At 38.7% G+C, this 13,625-nt stretch overlaps 1 protein-coding gene across 4 annotated transcripts in view; it reads right to left on the bottom strand.

Moving 5' to 3' along the window:
* Positions 1 to 13,625, bottom strand: part of ptprq (protein tyrosine phosphatase receptor type Q) — a 42,528-nt gene that overhangs the window by 23,623 nt on the left and 5,280 nt on the right. Inside the window, exons 8-22 of one of the 4 annotated variants that reach the window (XM_056766971.1) lie at positions 13,204 to 13,488; positions 12,846 to 13,115; positions 12,509 to 12,769; positions 12,306 to 12,436; positions 11,593 to 11,722; positions 10,801 to 10,954; positions 10,615 to 10,721; positions 9,959 to 10,056; positions 8,544 to 8,706; positions 8,066 to 8,326; positions 7,726 to 7,886; positions 5,748 to 5,862; positions 4,026 to 4,252; positions 451 to 520; positions 59 to 258 (exon numbers count right to left, since the gene is read on the bottom strand). In XM_056766971.1, coding sequence (XP_056622949.1) covers positions 59 to 258; positions 451 to 520; positions 4,026 to 4,252; positions 5,748 to 5,862; positions 7,726 to 7,886; positions 8,066 to 8,326; positions 8,544 to 8,706; positions 9,959 to 10,056; positions 10,615 to 10,721; positions 10,801 to 10,954; positions 11,593 to 11,722; positions 12,306 to 12,436; positions 12,509 to 12,769; positions 12,846 to 13,115; positions 13,204 to 13,488 — 2,633 coding nt within the window. Of the gene's footprint in view, positions 1 to 58; positions 259 to 450; positions 521 to 4,025; positions 4,253 to 5,747; positions 5,863 to 7,725; positions 7,887 to 8,065; positions 8,327 to 8,543; positions 8,707 to 9,958; positions 10,057 to 10,614; positions 10,722 to 10,800; positions 10,955 to 11,592; positions 11,723 to 12,305; positions 12,437 to 12,508; positions 12,770 to 12,845; positions 13,116 to 13,203; positions 13,489 to 13,625 lie in introns of those variants that run through there. The other 3 variants (XM_056766975.1, XM_056766976.1, XM_056766974.1) reach the window with 3 other exon arrangements.

Here is a 13,625-nt window from a genome sequence, read left to right as displayed (position 1 = left end):
GTTTAATAGGTGTTCCCGGTTCACACTAATCCCAACTGTATTGATCACACACACATACATTGCAGTGAGGCAGTGCTTCGTTCATGATGTCCTCTGCGTTGAGCTCCAGGGTGCGGGCGATCTGGCCCGTCCGGGCATGTTTGACTTTCACAGCGAACTTAGTGATGAGGCCGTTAATGCGCACGGGGAGATACCAGGTCAGTAAAGCCGACATGTGACCCTCAGGCTCCGCTGAGAGGTTTGACACCAGACCAGGAGCTGTGAGATCCAGCAATACAAACACACGTCTTTACATTCTACACAGCACGTTAACATACAAACTTGATTGTGTATCATAAAACTTGGAATTTGTGTCAGTATGGATGCTTTCTACTGGATGCAAAAAGACAGGTGGCTCACGAAGGGATTGGAACAGAGCTGTGTAAAATATACTGTATGTATTTTTCTTACGGGCCTCTGCGGTCTTGTAGTACAGAGACGGACTGAAAGGTCCAGTTCCTGCTTTATTTACCGCTGCAACCTAAATGGAAAAGATAAAGGGAAGCTATTAAAAAGCAATAGAAACACTTGATTTATCACCGTGACTTAGCAGAAGTCAGAGTTGAATAAACATTCCCATGCAACACGATCCGGATCCATAGAACACTGCCACGCATACAAACAAGTTCATAGCCTTCCACGAGACAACAGAGGGAAAATGGAGATCCCTCGCGAATCCAGAGTTCTCTGTAGGAGATGAATAATTCACCGCTGATAAATTATTGAGTGAGATCAATGGAATTGAGTCCAATGGCAACTTTCTGGTGGACAGTTAATCTGGAGGCGTCTGTAGAGAACCGGACCTTCTGTACAGAGCTTATCAAAAAGCAGAGTGAAATGAGAAACATTTAACGGGATATGAAGGAGGAATAATATCTCAGATACACAAGGGACGGCCAAAATAACAGAAGCTTCAAATGATGATTTAATATCCAGGACTTAAAAAGCAAGAAGGACTTCAGAACAGCTTTGGGGATTTAAGAAACTCCGTCGGGAATTCCTGAACTGTGCCATGTTGCATCTTTCTTCAAAAAGAAACATCTTATGGAGAAGCAAAGGGGTTTAATATTTTCTAGCTTGAGTTTCTCTGATGTTCAGACAATTGGAGTGCTCTTGGGAGAGTTTTGACATCATACTTTCTTAAGCTTTGTTATCACATTTGATCAAATGTGAAATCACTCAGTTTGATATTTAGTGATACTGGTTAATGAAAATATATTTTTGCAGAAGTAGCGGAAGTAGTGATTGTCTTTTTTCCGTATCATGACGTATATCCGAGTGCACCGTCCATCGAAAACTGATTGGATCGGACGTTGAAACAAAATGGAGGCAGATTTTAATGCCAATGTACTACTTGCAGGTAGCCTTGTGATGTACTTCCGACTTGAAATCGGACGGCTCATTAGGTTCCAGTTAAATGTATTTCCAATGGGCCGTTGCTGCCTGTGAATCCTAAACGGTTAAAAATATGATTTTGACGTACATACATTATCAACGACATAAGAAGAAATAATCAAAACATCACTAGGTGCATCGTCTTCAGAAGATCTGAGGACGCAATGACTGGTGAAAGATAGCGTTTCACTTTTTCTACTCACACAAATCTCTGTTGCAGACATTTAAAGAGACACTTCACCCAAATATGAAAATTCTGACATCATTTATTCACCTTCCAGTTATTCCAAATGTGTATAAATTGTTGTTCTGATAAACACAGAGAAAGATATTTGGAGAAAAAAAGCACCCAGAACTGATTGCTGTCCTACATGCTTGATAATATCTTTTGTGTTCAACAGAAAAAAATGATAAAGTAATTTTTCCTACTATGGGAGGCAATGGGTGTTGAGATCTGTTTGGTTATAAGCATTCTTCCAAATATCTTTCTCTGTGTTCATCAGAACAAAGACATTTATACACATTTGGTACTGATGTAAATGATGACAGAATTTTCATTTTTGGGTGAAGTATCCCTTTAACCATTGAACGCAAAACACAGAAGACTGAAGAAACTAACAGGGAATCGTAATATCACTGTTTGGATTAAACAACTGCAGACTTCAAATACTGAAGTGTTTCATGCGTGAGAGAGAGCACTGAGCAGACGAACACATTCAACACGTTTTTATGTTTGGATAACTATGTTGTGTCGTTTTTTATTGACAAATGTAATGCAATCCATAAGTAAACACATTTTTTGGTCAATAGCTATATGCCTATGTAAAAAGATTAAGGAAACATTTAAGGAAAAATGCCACAGTAATTTGCGCAGTATCTGCACAGTATCTTTATAGCGCTTTATTTGTATGATATCAAAGCAGCTGTACCCAAAAAACAAAGAAAAACACACGTTAAACAAACATAGAATAAATAAAGAAATAACCTTAAAAATGAATAGTATAAAATACACTGGAAAGCTTTACGCAACATCTCCCGAGACCCGAGTAAAACATCTTATGATTCAGAACGTGATGCATGATGGGATACGCTTAGCCTTAATACCGCTTCAAACCGGTATTCAAGCTAGTGGGGGTTTATTGTGTGTGAAGGGCACCGCCTTTTGGCATTCTTAACGCGCTCTCAAGTGGCCAAGGCCGCAAGTGGGGGTATTTCGACGCAGCCCTGAGGTCCGAGCCCTTTCGTTCCTTTGTCAAATATCTCTGCAGGCAAACCTGCAGCCTGTACCGGAGTCTTTGAGTCCGAGTCTTTAACGTGACGTGACCGCTTCCCGGATCATCAGTCAAACGCATGTCGTACGCGTTATATGTTGTATTATAGTAAGAAATATTATAAAACGATCAAAAGATATGTGCAATAAACATCTCACCGTTATGTTCTTTTTTCTGTCAGTATATTTGGATTTCTGCATGTGTTTTTTAAAATTGTCTTAATAAATAAATATTTTGCATAAGACCTGTGCTGGCAAAATAGAAACATAAGTAACACTAATAAAGTCAGTGTTTATATCTAATGCATATACCACACAAGTGATCTCTTGTTAAATAATTGCACATTTAAATGAATTTAATAGCCTATGATTATATACTTAGCTAACTGCATGAGACTTTTTCGTAAAAAAACAACAACCTGTAAACCTTACTGCATACCTGAGTGACTCAAAATTGTTTATGAATTATAAATAAATAACTTTACAGAAGTGCATCAAAAGCAGAGTTAAAAATTGCATGAATATTTGTAAGGGAAGTCAGGAAATAATTATTTTTGTATGTAATACATTTAACACATATTTGTCATATAACGTGACAAAAGAACGAAGGACTCAAACCCGTAGATTCGGGAGTTGAACTAATCATTTCTGTTTCTGGCACAGTCTGCATAGACTGTACTATGGGGTTGTCATGTGACAAAAGAACGAACGCCTCGGACCTGTGGACGCGGTAGGTGAACTATGTTTTCTGTAAATGCAGAATAACGAATGACTCGGGCATGAAGTCTCTAGAATTGATCTACATCCTTTTTGTTTCTTGTACAGATTTCAGAGCTTATATGGCTGTCAAGAAATAATGAAATAAATGTTATTCATAACTTGTCCCTAACTGCAATATAAGTTATTTCTTATCATGTATCTGATCAAAGCTAGCATAAATAAACGTAATGGGGTTATTTGGCTGTTAAGATGCAACATAAATTTAACTCTGCTCAGATGAACTAAATGACTCGAAAAAAGATTCGTTCATTTTGCAGAACAAGATTCAAACATGCGAACATCCGAACTTCCCATCACTAAGAGCAACGCTGCAATATTTCATAAAAAAAAAATAGGCGTTGTCATTTTTAATTTAACTGGGGCTTTAAGATTATGAGGGCCCATGAATCTTGAAAAAATTATATAGTGCACAGATAAGTACGATTTTTCAATTTTAGCTTCATGCCGTCCTTAAATGCGTTCTATGCTGTACACTTATAAAAAAGAAAATGAGATATTGTTTCGATCTAGAATTTTAATGTGTGTAACCGATCGTGTGTACCTTAATGTTGTATGTAGCTCCAGGGGTGAGAGTGTTTAACAGGGTTTCGGGAATGTCCAGGTTCTTGGGGATCTCAGTGAATGTGGAGTCAGGATATGGACACATCTCTTTGTATCTGATGATGAATGAATGGATGCTGGGGTCGAGGGGCATAGGCATCCGCCAGGAGAGAAGGATTCCAGTGGAACCCACCCGTTCCCCCTCCGGTTTAGAGGGGGCTGCCGGTACTGCACACACGCAGAAATAAATATGAAATATTTCAATGTCTAACCATGCAACAAAACATTGTTCTTCTGGGATCTCGTCTCACAGTATAACAATTGTACTTAAGTATTTTTTTGGCACATGATTACTGTAATTTGTCACAGCTTGCATTCACAATTACGTCCACTACTTCTAAAATAAAGCGGGTGGATATGGTTTCTTTGGCCTAGATTTGGTACTGTCCAGGTCATTATAACGGTCGGGTTCAAATTCAGGTGTCTTTCAAAACGTGCTTGGCTTGCTAACTGCTGTCTGTTGTTGTGGAGGTGTCAGCCATTCAGGAGAATGACAGATAAAGCCTTCAAACAGCGTGACCCGTTCAAGCCGTTCCAACGGGGCGAGGAACCAGCACCCAGGGAACCTGATAGTGGCCTATCAAAGCCTGCTAACTGGAATCGCCATCAATTATGCAAACATAAATATAAACACACACACTCGTCCCAAAAGGAAAAAAGGCACTTATGGATTCATCTTTGATATCTCAATAGGTTTCAACTTTCAACTTTTGTCTCTGATTCCGCCTATAAAAAAACGTCTTGTGGTGGCACCATGGTACAGTGATGGTATCAGATGGTACCCTGATATGTACCCTTGTACTGTTAATAAATTAAAATAGTGGCCTATTTAAAAAGTACTCAAGGTTATTTAAAAAAAAACATTGTATTAGCATGGACTGTATCCATAGTACTATTTTCATGAAGCCATAAGTGTACCATACTATGTTTTTATTAGTTTGATGTATATGATACTTAAAAAGGTTACTCCACGGCTATCTGAAATACTTGATTCTGATTGGTCAATTACACCATCCTGCTGTGCGATGGAATCAGAGCTATTTAAATGTGTGACATAATAAAACAATAAAAAATAACAATACACCCAGCTCATGATTCAATATAATATATGATGCTGGGTGTATGGTACACTAGTCTCACGATATAAAAAAAAAAGTGAAATTCAAAAATAGATTTTTTTTCAAAACAGTAACTTTTTTAAAAGTTTTTAAAAAATTGTAAATTATTATTACAATAAATTTAATTCACAGTTAATTAATAATAATAATAATAATAAATTAAAATTAAGAAATACATTTTTTAAATAACTTCTTAATGCAGCAACAACAAAAAAAGATTGAAACACATACCATGTTTTGCCAGCCTAACCAATAAAGTTAAACAGACGTCATATAAAAAAAAACATTAACATAGCTCGACAATATTGTATTTATTTGTTGTTTTTTTGTATCATGCCACGATACATTGATACACAACTTATCACAAATTAATACAATATTTTGACATTAAACTATATCTGGTGTTCTGCTATTTTATTTATGTGGCAAGTAGCCTTAAAATTGTTGATATTTTCGGGTTCTGATCAACCTGTCTGGATTTATTTCACTGACTTTACACGATCTCTTGTTATTATGTATTAAGGTATTTAAACGCACACACTTACAGGACTCATTAGCCGTGACGAGAATTCGGCTGACAGGTGAGCTGAGCCCTGATGAGGCCACCGCGCCCACCGTGACTGTGTATGATGTTCCTGGTGTTACGCTAGAGACCTGAGCCTAAAACACACAGACATACAAATAAAAATGAATACAGTCCATCTATATCATCATCATTATTAATCCACGCAAGGACAAAACCGCGTACAATATATAGCAGCGATACAGTCCGAAAGTCTGAAAGTTAAAAAATAAATATGACCTCACGTTGTGTCAATCACATTTACACAACGCCTCCATTATTTTCGTCTATCATAAAACAATTCGAACTGGGTTCGATTTTCTGCGTTTTCCGCATCCATACCATTTTGAGAGGCCTTTTGACAATTCAGAGACACGGTGCAAACAAGCGCCAAATATGAAAAAACGCATACGAAAAGTTCGGATTGTATGTGCAAAGACATCAACATTTCCATTAATCTCTTCTAGCTTAACTATACTAGCTAGAAGGAAGCATAGAAACTTAACCCCGTTTTAATTTTAATTTGTTCTTAAAAACATCAATTAAACAACAAAACTACAGTAGCTTTCCTGTAACTCAGTGGTTAAAGCAACATCGCCAAGGTCATGGGTTCGATCACAGGGATGCAGAAATGAAAACAAACAAACATATTACTACGATTATTGAGTAAACTACCAGTAGATGGCTAAATGTCTGTAAATGTAGGTGATGTAACAGCACTCTAGAAAGTCTTATCAGATCTGAGGATAAAATTACCCGAAAACAGCAGCACTACAAGACAACATGACAATTCGAATCAAACCTTACCTCTCTATTACACAACTTTGCATTGTGATACTGTCTATTAAATCAGAACATCACATTCATACATGTGATTAAATTAACAAATACCATTAGACAGAAATAATGAATTTAAATCAAAGGAACATACAACAGTGTATTCACATGTGATATCACAAATATAACAAAATATACAACAAAAAGCGTCCAAGAAGAAATGTTCAGGACCTGCTAAATATCAATGCAAAAAAGCCAGATTTGGACATTTAATAAAATCTACAAGAAATATAATATATTCACAAAATAAACCTATAATATTATCATGTTAAACTGGATTACAAAAAATGTTGTTTGCCCCAAAAAACATCATAAGAACAAATTAATTTAAAGTTTAGTAAAAAAGTAACAGACATTTCTTGAAATGTTTCTGGGGTTTACCCAAAAATAGAGAAATATGGAAGACAATACTAGAGATGAAAATTACTACCAAGACATGTGATGCACATTAACAACAAAAGCAACAAAGATAAATAATGACATGAAATGTTTAATTGCGGATGCTCCACAAATTGCTAAAAAAATGCAACCCTTAACAAACGGTCCTGAGAGAATAGAAGTCAATAGACAGAATGATATTGTTGTGTGCTGGTATTGTTGTTTTAGGCACGCATGCCAGTTCAAGAATTCCAGTAAGGTCGTGTGGCGTCTCACTAGCTTCCAAAAGTATCGCTAACAGACCAATGTAAGTGTGTGTGTTGCGTGTTTAAAAGGTCAACAAAAGTTTGTGTGAATAAAGCTATCGTAAGCATTTGCTTCATGTTCAATGTCCAAAACATAAGTCAAGCCCGTGCAATTCAAATGTGCAATTGATTCCTACCTGAATGAAACAGAGTCCTGCATACAAGACGAGCAAAAGGGCCACTGAGGATGGCATCATGGCCCTCACAAAAACAAAACTACTAGATGGATGAACTGGAAACTAACCAGTGATTATATTAGAGATGGGACATAGACCCATCTACCACCGCTAAACCTATAAGGGATGGTCTTCTGTCTCTCTAAGTCTCTCTCCATACACTCCGCCCAGCTGACACGGATACACCTCCACCTGACACCTGGCATACGGCTGCAGGAGAGCTTCGTGAGTGACTCATGAGTTGTGTGTGGGGGGGTGTGTGTACCTGGATGTAGTTGTCCGTTGTGGTTGTGATGTTAATTCTGCCATGGTCAGGAAACATTTGAACCAGGTAGTTTTGATCACATCCTGATGATGCCAACCAGTGGAGGGAGAAATCACGCGGCGACACGCTTAGGACACGCAAACCCTCAGGACTGGAAGGAACTGAGCCAAATGGATTTACATAGAAAAAAACACACACGTATACTGGACTGTATGCAGACATAAATTCTGTCTGATTCAATTCAGTCCGACAAAATTAGTTTCTGTATCATTCTGGTTCAGTTCAGGGCTAAGCCGAATTACCTTTAATATTCAAACTGCATTGTGGGTAATATTCTAACCTGTGTGTAGGGTGATTGTAGCCGCAGTCCCACTCAGTCGGTTTCTGAAGCGCTGTACAGTTGTGTTGTAGGAACAGCCGCCCCGCAGGTCACTGACGGTAACCTCCCGCACATGTGGACTCAGGTCAAACGTCCAGTTGTGAGAGCTGTTACTGACCGTCACTCTATAGAAGTCAAAATACCCGTGTGCTTCTTCCCATGTCACTGTGGCAGACGTGACGTTAGCTTGAGACCGCAACAGCAAACATACACCTGCTGGACCTGGAAAAACATGAGGACAAAATAAAACTAATTAGCATCTACCAGCGTTTACATATGAACACAAATGATTGCCGGGTGTGCACCAACCAACAAATCATATTGTGTGTGCACTTTCTGTCTATCATGGTATCTCCAAAAGTACTAAAAATCAGTAAAATACACCAATAAACCATCAACACTTGATTTATAAATGATCAGTGAGGTTTCAGATTCTTACGAGTGGAGAAGTTTTCGGATGTAGTCTGGCTGAAATCGGATCCAAGGAAGGACTGGATCTCAAACCTGTAATCACTTCCTGGGGTCAAGTCAAGAATCCTGAAACTGTTGCCATGGATTTCTGCCTGCGGCTGGAGATGTTCACCTGCAAGGCCATACTGAAGCTAAAGAGGATCAGAGGATTGAAACAGAAAGACGGAATTAGGAAATATAATTATAAAAGGTAATGGAGAAAAATGTCAGCACTTCATGAGTGAATCTTGCATAACCAGATCCAGGTCACGTTTGACTCTAAAATTCTGTGTGTGATTGTGATTTCATTTTTTTATTTATAAAAAACTGTGCAAATGAAGAGTTTAAAATGTTCTTAATTATCATTAAAGATGGGATAACACACTCAGTTTTCTGCCAATCTCATAATAATCTTGAGTACCTCTACAGTAGTATTGCGCACTTCATATCTTCGAAGAGTATTTAATTTGATCAAATTTATAAAAGAGAGATACAGCTGTACGATTATTTCCCGAAAAAGACGAGCTCTTTCCTTTCTTTCGCATTAGGAGTGTTTTTCAGGGAAAATTGCCCAATAAAAGGAATAGGGTCCCTGCTCATAAAAACCTCCAAAGTTGGAGTGCTGGGGGAGAGCATCAAGCACAGAAATACTACGTCTTACGTCAAACTCGTTTTTTATCAAGTTGACCATGTTAAGCATGAGAAGCCAGAACGTTCAAACGTGTAAAAACGTCAGAATGCATGACATAGCATGTTAACTCCGCTTTAAAATTATGCTCCAACAATTACTTTCATCACGGCATTATGAAGCAAAACATTTTGTGATTTTGAAGCGAATACCAGTTTCTCATGAGAAGCTTGTAAAAGTCATCCATATACACAGTATCAATGTATAAGCCAGGTGTATTACAAACTCCAAAACTTATGGTGGTAGTCGAGGGATTGTGAGGTTGTAGGATTGGCATTACGGTTACAGCAGATCTAAACCAGATCTAAAGCCTTTTGATTTAAAATCTTTGCATCTCCTCAACTTTGCAAAACGACATCATTCACATCAGAGATTCCCCGTCCCTTTCTCTCTGTGAGTGTAATGAAGAATTTGCCCTCATATATTATGAGAAAGACAGAAACCCGAGCACATGAGAGGTTGCTAGGCTACGTTTCGGCTCAGGCAGTCAGTATAAAAGTTTTAACAGGTGTGCAAAAGCTCCACCATCAGTCTGCTTATGCACTACCCACAATACAATCACATCTAACTGGTTATTACCGCACAATGTCTGCAAGAATGCAACAGCTTTCACGTCAACATTATTTTAGGAAAAACTGAGAATGACTCTGTCATATGCAACTGCCAGATCTATACATAGGTACATCACCGAATGGATGATCCGAGTGTTACCCTACCCTGTACCCGTCCACTCCGCCTGGTGGGCGTGGCCACATGACATACATGCTGTTCACTTCCTGTTCGATGAAAGTGATGTCACCTGGAGGTTCTGGAACTAAAACATGAAAAAAAGACAACTATTTACAACTAAATAAAGTTGGCAACTAAATAAAATGACAGCGCTGGTACCAGCTGGCATCTAAAAAGCACGTATTATTCTGACTACACACACTGTTCTCAAATCAAAAGGGATTCCTAGATATTACTGAGACTCCCTCAAGGTCATTTTTACAGCGACCCGGGTTTAAAAGAGCCCAACCCTAATGTCTTTTTTATATTCTACAGTCCTCTAATTTGGCCAAATTGTAGGGCAGCATCATATGTATACATACTTCATACTTCACATGCTATGCCTTTCTCTGTCCAGCAGAGATCAGTATGGTTGAATTTGGTTGTTGTGTCCTTTGCTCTTTTCAGTAGACAATCATTAGGCCAACTGTATTTATGGAAATATGTAAATTTATGTATATTTATATGTGAAAATGAAAAGGACCTATTTGTCCTATTTTGGCCCTGAAAATTGAACCGGCAAACTTCTGGACATGAGTCCTATTCTACCATTAGGCCACGACTGTCCCATTTGTATATACTGTATGTGTATGTTCACACTCACATGTGTTAACAGTTGCAATCGCAGGGAAACTTCGTCTGTCTCCACTAACGCTAGTCACTTCAATCACATACACGCTTCCAGGTAACAGATTGTCAATGTGATACATTCTAAACAGAGAAAATCACAGTTTTAACTTCTCTAATGAACATTACATCAGGGCAGAACGGCTCTTAATCTTCACGTTACCTTTCATCAGACTCGCTCAGATTGGTGAGCAGGATAAAGGATGAGTTTCTGATTGACATGATGAATGAGTCACAGACCCCCCAGTCGGTCCTCCAGCGAACGGTCAGAGACGTCGATGATCTCTGCACGGGGAGCAACGTCACCGAACTGGGAGCTAAAAACAGACACATAAACATCGAGGACTAAATCTTGTCTTACACTACGATCTAATGTTGTGGGAAACGTAAAAATATCACTCATACAGAAATGCTAAAACGTTAAATAATTAAAAAATTGTGAATCCAAAAAAGGAAAAATGTAGAATAATTAAAGGGATAGTTCACCCAAAAAATTTAAAAATGAAGTCATGAATACCTCAACCTCAAGTTGTTCCAAACCTGTATACATTTCATTATTAAACACAAAGAAAGATATTTGGAAAAATGTAAGCAACTGAGATTAATGGGAAACCTCTATACCTCCTCAATACCAATACCTCTATAATTTGCAGAAATTTTATCAAGCATCTTCTTGAGATGCTTCGGAAACAGTATTGAAGTTAACATATTCTAGGCTCTTACAGGCCGTTTTTCATCATTATTATCCAATCATCCATTAAAAGGTAATAAAAAAATACTCAATCAAATCAAATGTTAATTTTGTAATTAAGGAAACCAATACTTTACAGTAAAATTTGGTCTACAAAACTAATTTAAGACTTGTAAGCAGATCCAAATGTTCAATTTCACTCAAGTGACCCTCTTTGAAACACTAGTGTATATGAAATAGAATAGATGATCAATAGATGTGTACCAGATCTGATGGCAATCGTCACGGCTGGACTGTCTCTGAAAAACTCCTTCTCTGTACGGATCGAACAGTTGCAGAGGTTTCCTGAGATTATATCTTTAAATACTGCTCTGGGTTCCACAACCTTCTGCACCTACAAAAACATTTCTGACAATCTATAGAGCGTCTTTTCATCTAAGCAGGTGATTAATTTATATATGTTGTGGTGTTTGGTACACTGTAAACGTTCAGAGCTGTGAGTTGTGTTTAAGGGAACAGTTCACCCAAAAATGTCAATTCTGCCATCATTTGGTCATCTTCAATTGGTTCCAAACCTGTATAAATTTCCTTGTTCGATTGAACACGAAAAACAATATTTGGAAGAATGTTAGCGACAGTTTAGCCTGACAGTTTTGGGGCATCGTTGATTATTAAATTAGGAAAAATGACTAATTAATTATTATTTAATGGTGGTCAAAGGTGCGCCTTAACTATTTGCTTTCCAGCAGAACAAAAAAAAGACACACTTGTTTTAATGTGGTAGTCAATGTTGCTCCAAAACTGTCAGTTGCTTGCAAACATTCTTCAAAATATCTTTATGTTCAACTGAACAATAACAAACAACTTGAAAGAATTTTCATTTTTGGGTGATCGCCTGAAAACATGAGTAAAAGGAAAAAAAAACATGACTAGCATTCACAGTAACAGCATGTGTACTAAACCACACAGACTCATACCATGACAGTCTCTGAGCAGTTGGCACACAGCGCCTCATAGTGGTGGGCGTCACCTCCAGCTCTGTCCCACAGCAGCTCTATGGAGCTGTCAGTCACAACACCAGCACGCAAGCGTGTGGGAGGAGCCAAACCTGTACAAATAAACCAATATTCACACAATTGCAGAATCCCAGAGACTCACGTAGAAGAAAATATTTTCTCACAGGTTCTGACAGGTGGCAGAATAAAACCTTCGCTCCTTGCTTCTCTGCTGGTCGCAAACACATGGAAGTCATACTGCATCCCTGGATTTAGGTCTTCCACTAACAATTTGATGCTGTCTTCAGACACTGGCCTCCAAAGAAAACTGTTTCCGTAAGTAACAGTGATGCCATCGTAAGCGCTGTTCCTGGGCATCTGCACAAATAGCTCCATATAGTGTGTACCGACCTGTAACGGGACAGCTATCTGGACGCTGTCAGGTCCTGACAAAAGCATTCAAAATGTTACACGTGTAGAAAGAAGAGTGCGAAAAAAGAAAAGAGCAGAAACGAATCATACTTAGTGTCTGTTGTATGGTTATCTCCGCGCTCATGTTCCCGCCCTTCACTGCAGCCACGCTCACCTCATACGTCTCACCAGGTTGGAGCACGGTAAGAGTGATACAGGATGAGCCATTTACCCATAACTCTCTGGTTTGGTCCTGTTTTTTCCATGGTTGGAGCCGGATGTAATACACATTCACCTTCTCGTCCAACGAACGCCACCAGCACACGGTCATGTTCTCCCGGCCTACGGCTCCAACCGAGACCTTGCGCGGAGGACTAACCGCTAAAACATAACCACACAAAGAACGTTAGGTGTAGAATCAACAAGCTTACAAAGTTTTTAACGTTCCCTAAACACCGAGCCACGTCACCTGTGATTACAGTCAATGATGCTTTCTCTGAGCTCTCCACACCTTCACCTGTGACCGACATGACTGTGATCCCATACGTCTGATCTGACTTCAACCCACCAGTCACAGCGCTCAGATTCATCTTGTCCACCTGAACAGAATGGAATCTGCCGGAGGCTGCGTCCACCCAGGTCAAAATATATTTGTCAAACAGTGCATTCTGGGTAGAATCAGGGGCAGCCCAGGACACTGAAATCTGATTGGACGTCACAGCTGTCACAGTGAGATTCTGGGGAGGATTTGGTTCTGGAAAGGTTACAGAATTTATATTTGTAAATATTTTATCTGGAATAATTAAGGAAAAATGTACAGGAATATTTTTGACATGAACTATCTTTGGGAGGACAACTCTGTGTTTGTACTGTAGATGGTGCATCTACAAG

The sequence above is a fragment of the Triplophysa dalaica genome, chromosome 14, assembly GCF_015846415.1.
Source record: "Triplophysa dalaica isolate WHDGS20190420 chromosome 14, ASM1584641v1, whole genome shotgun sequence".
Lineage (NCBI taxonomy): Eukaryota > Metazoa > Chordata > Actinopteri > Cypriniformes > Nemacheilidae > Triplophysa > Triplophysa dalaica.
The sequence above is the reverse complement of the archived record's forward strand: the minus strand, read 5'-3'. Positions and strand labels throughout refer to the sequence as shown.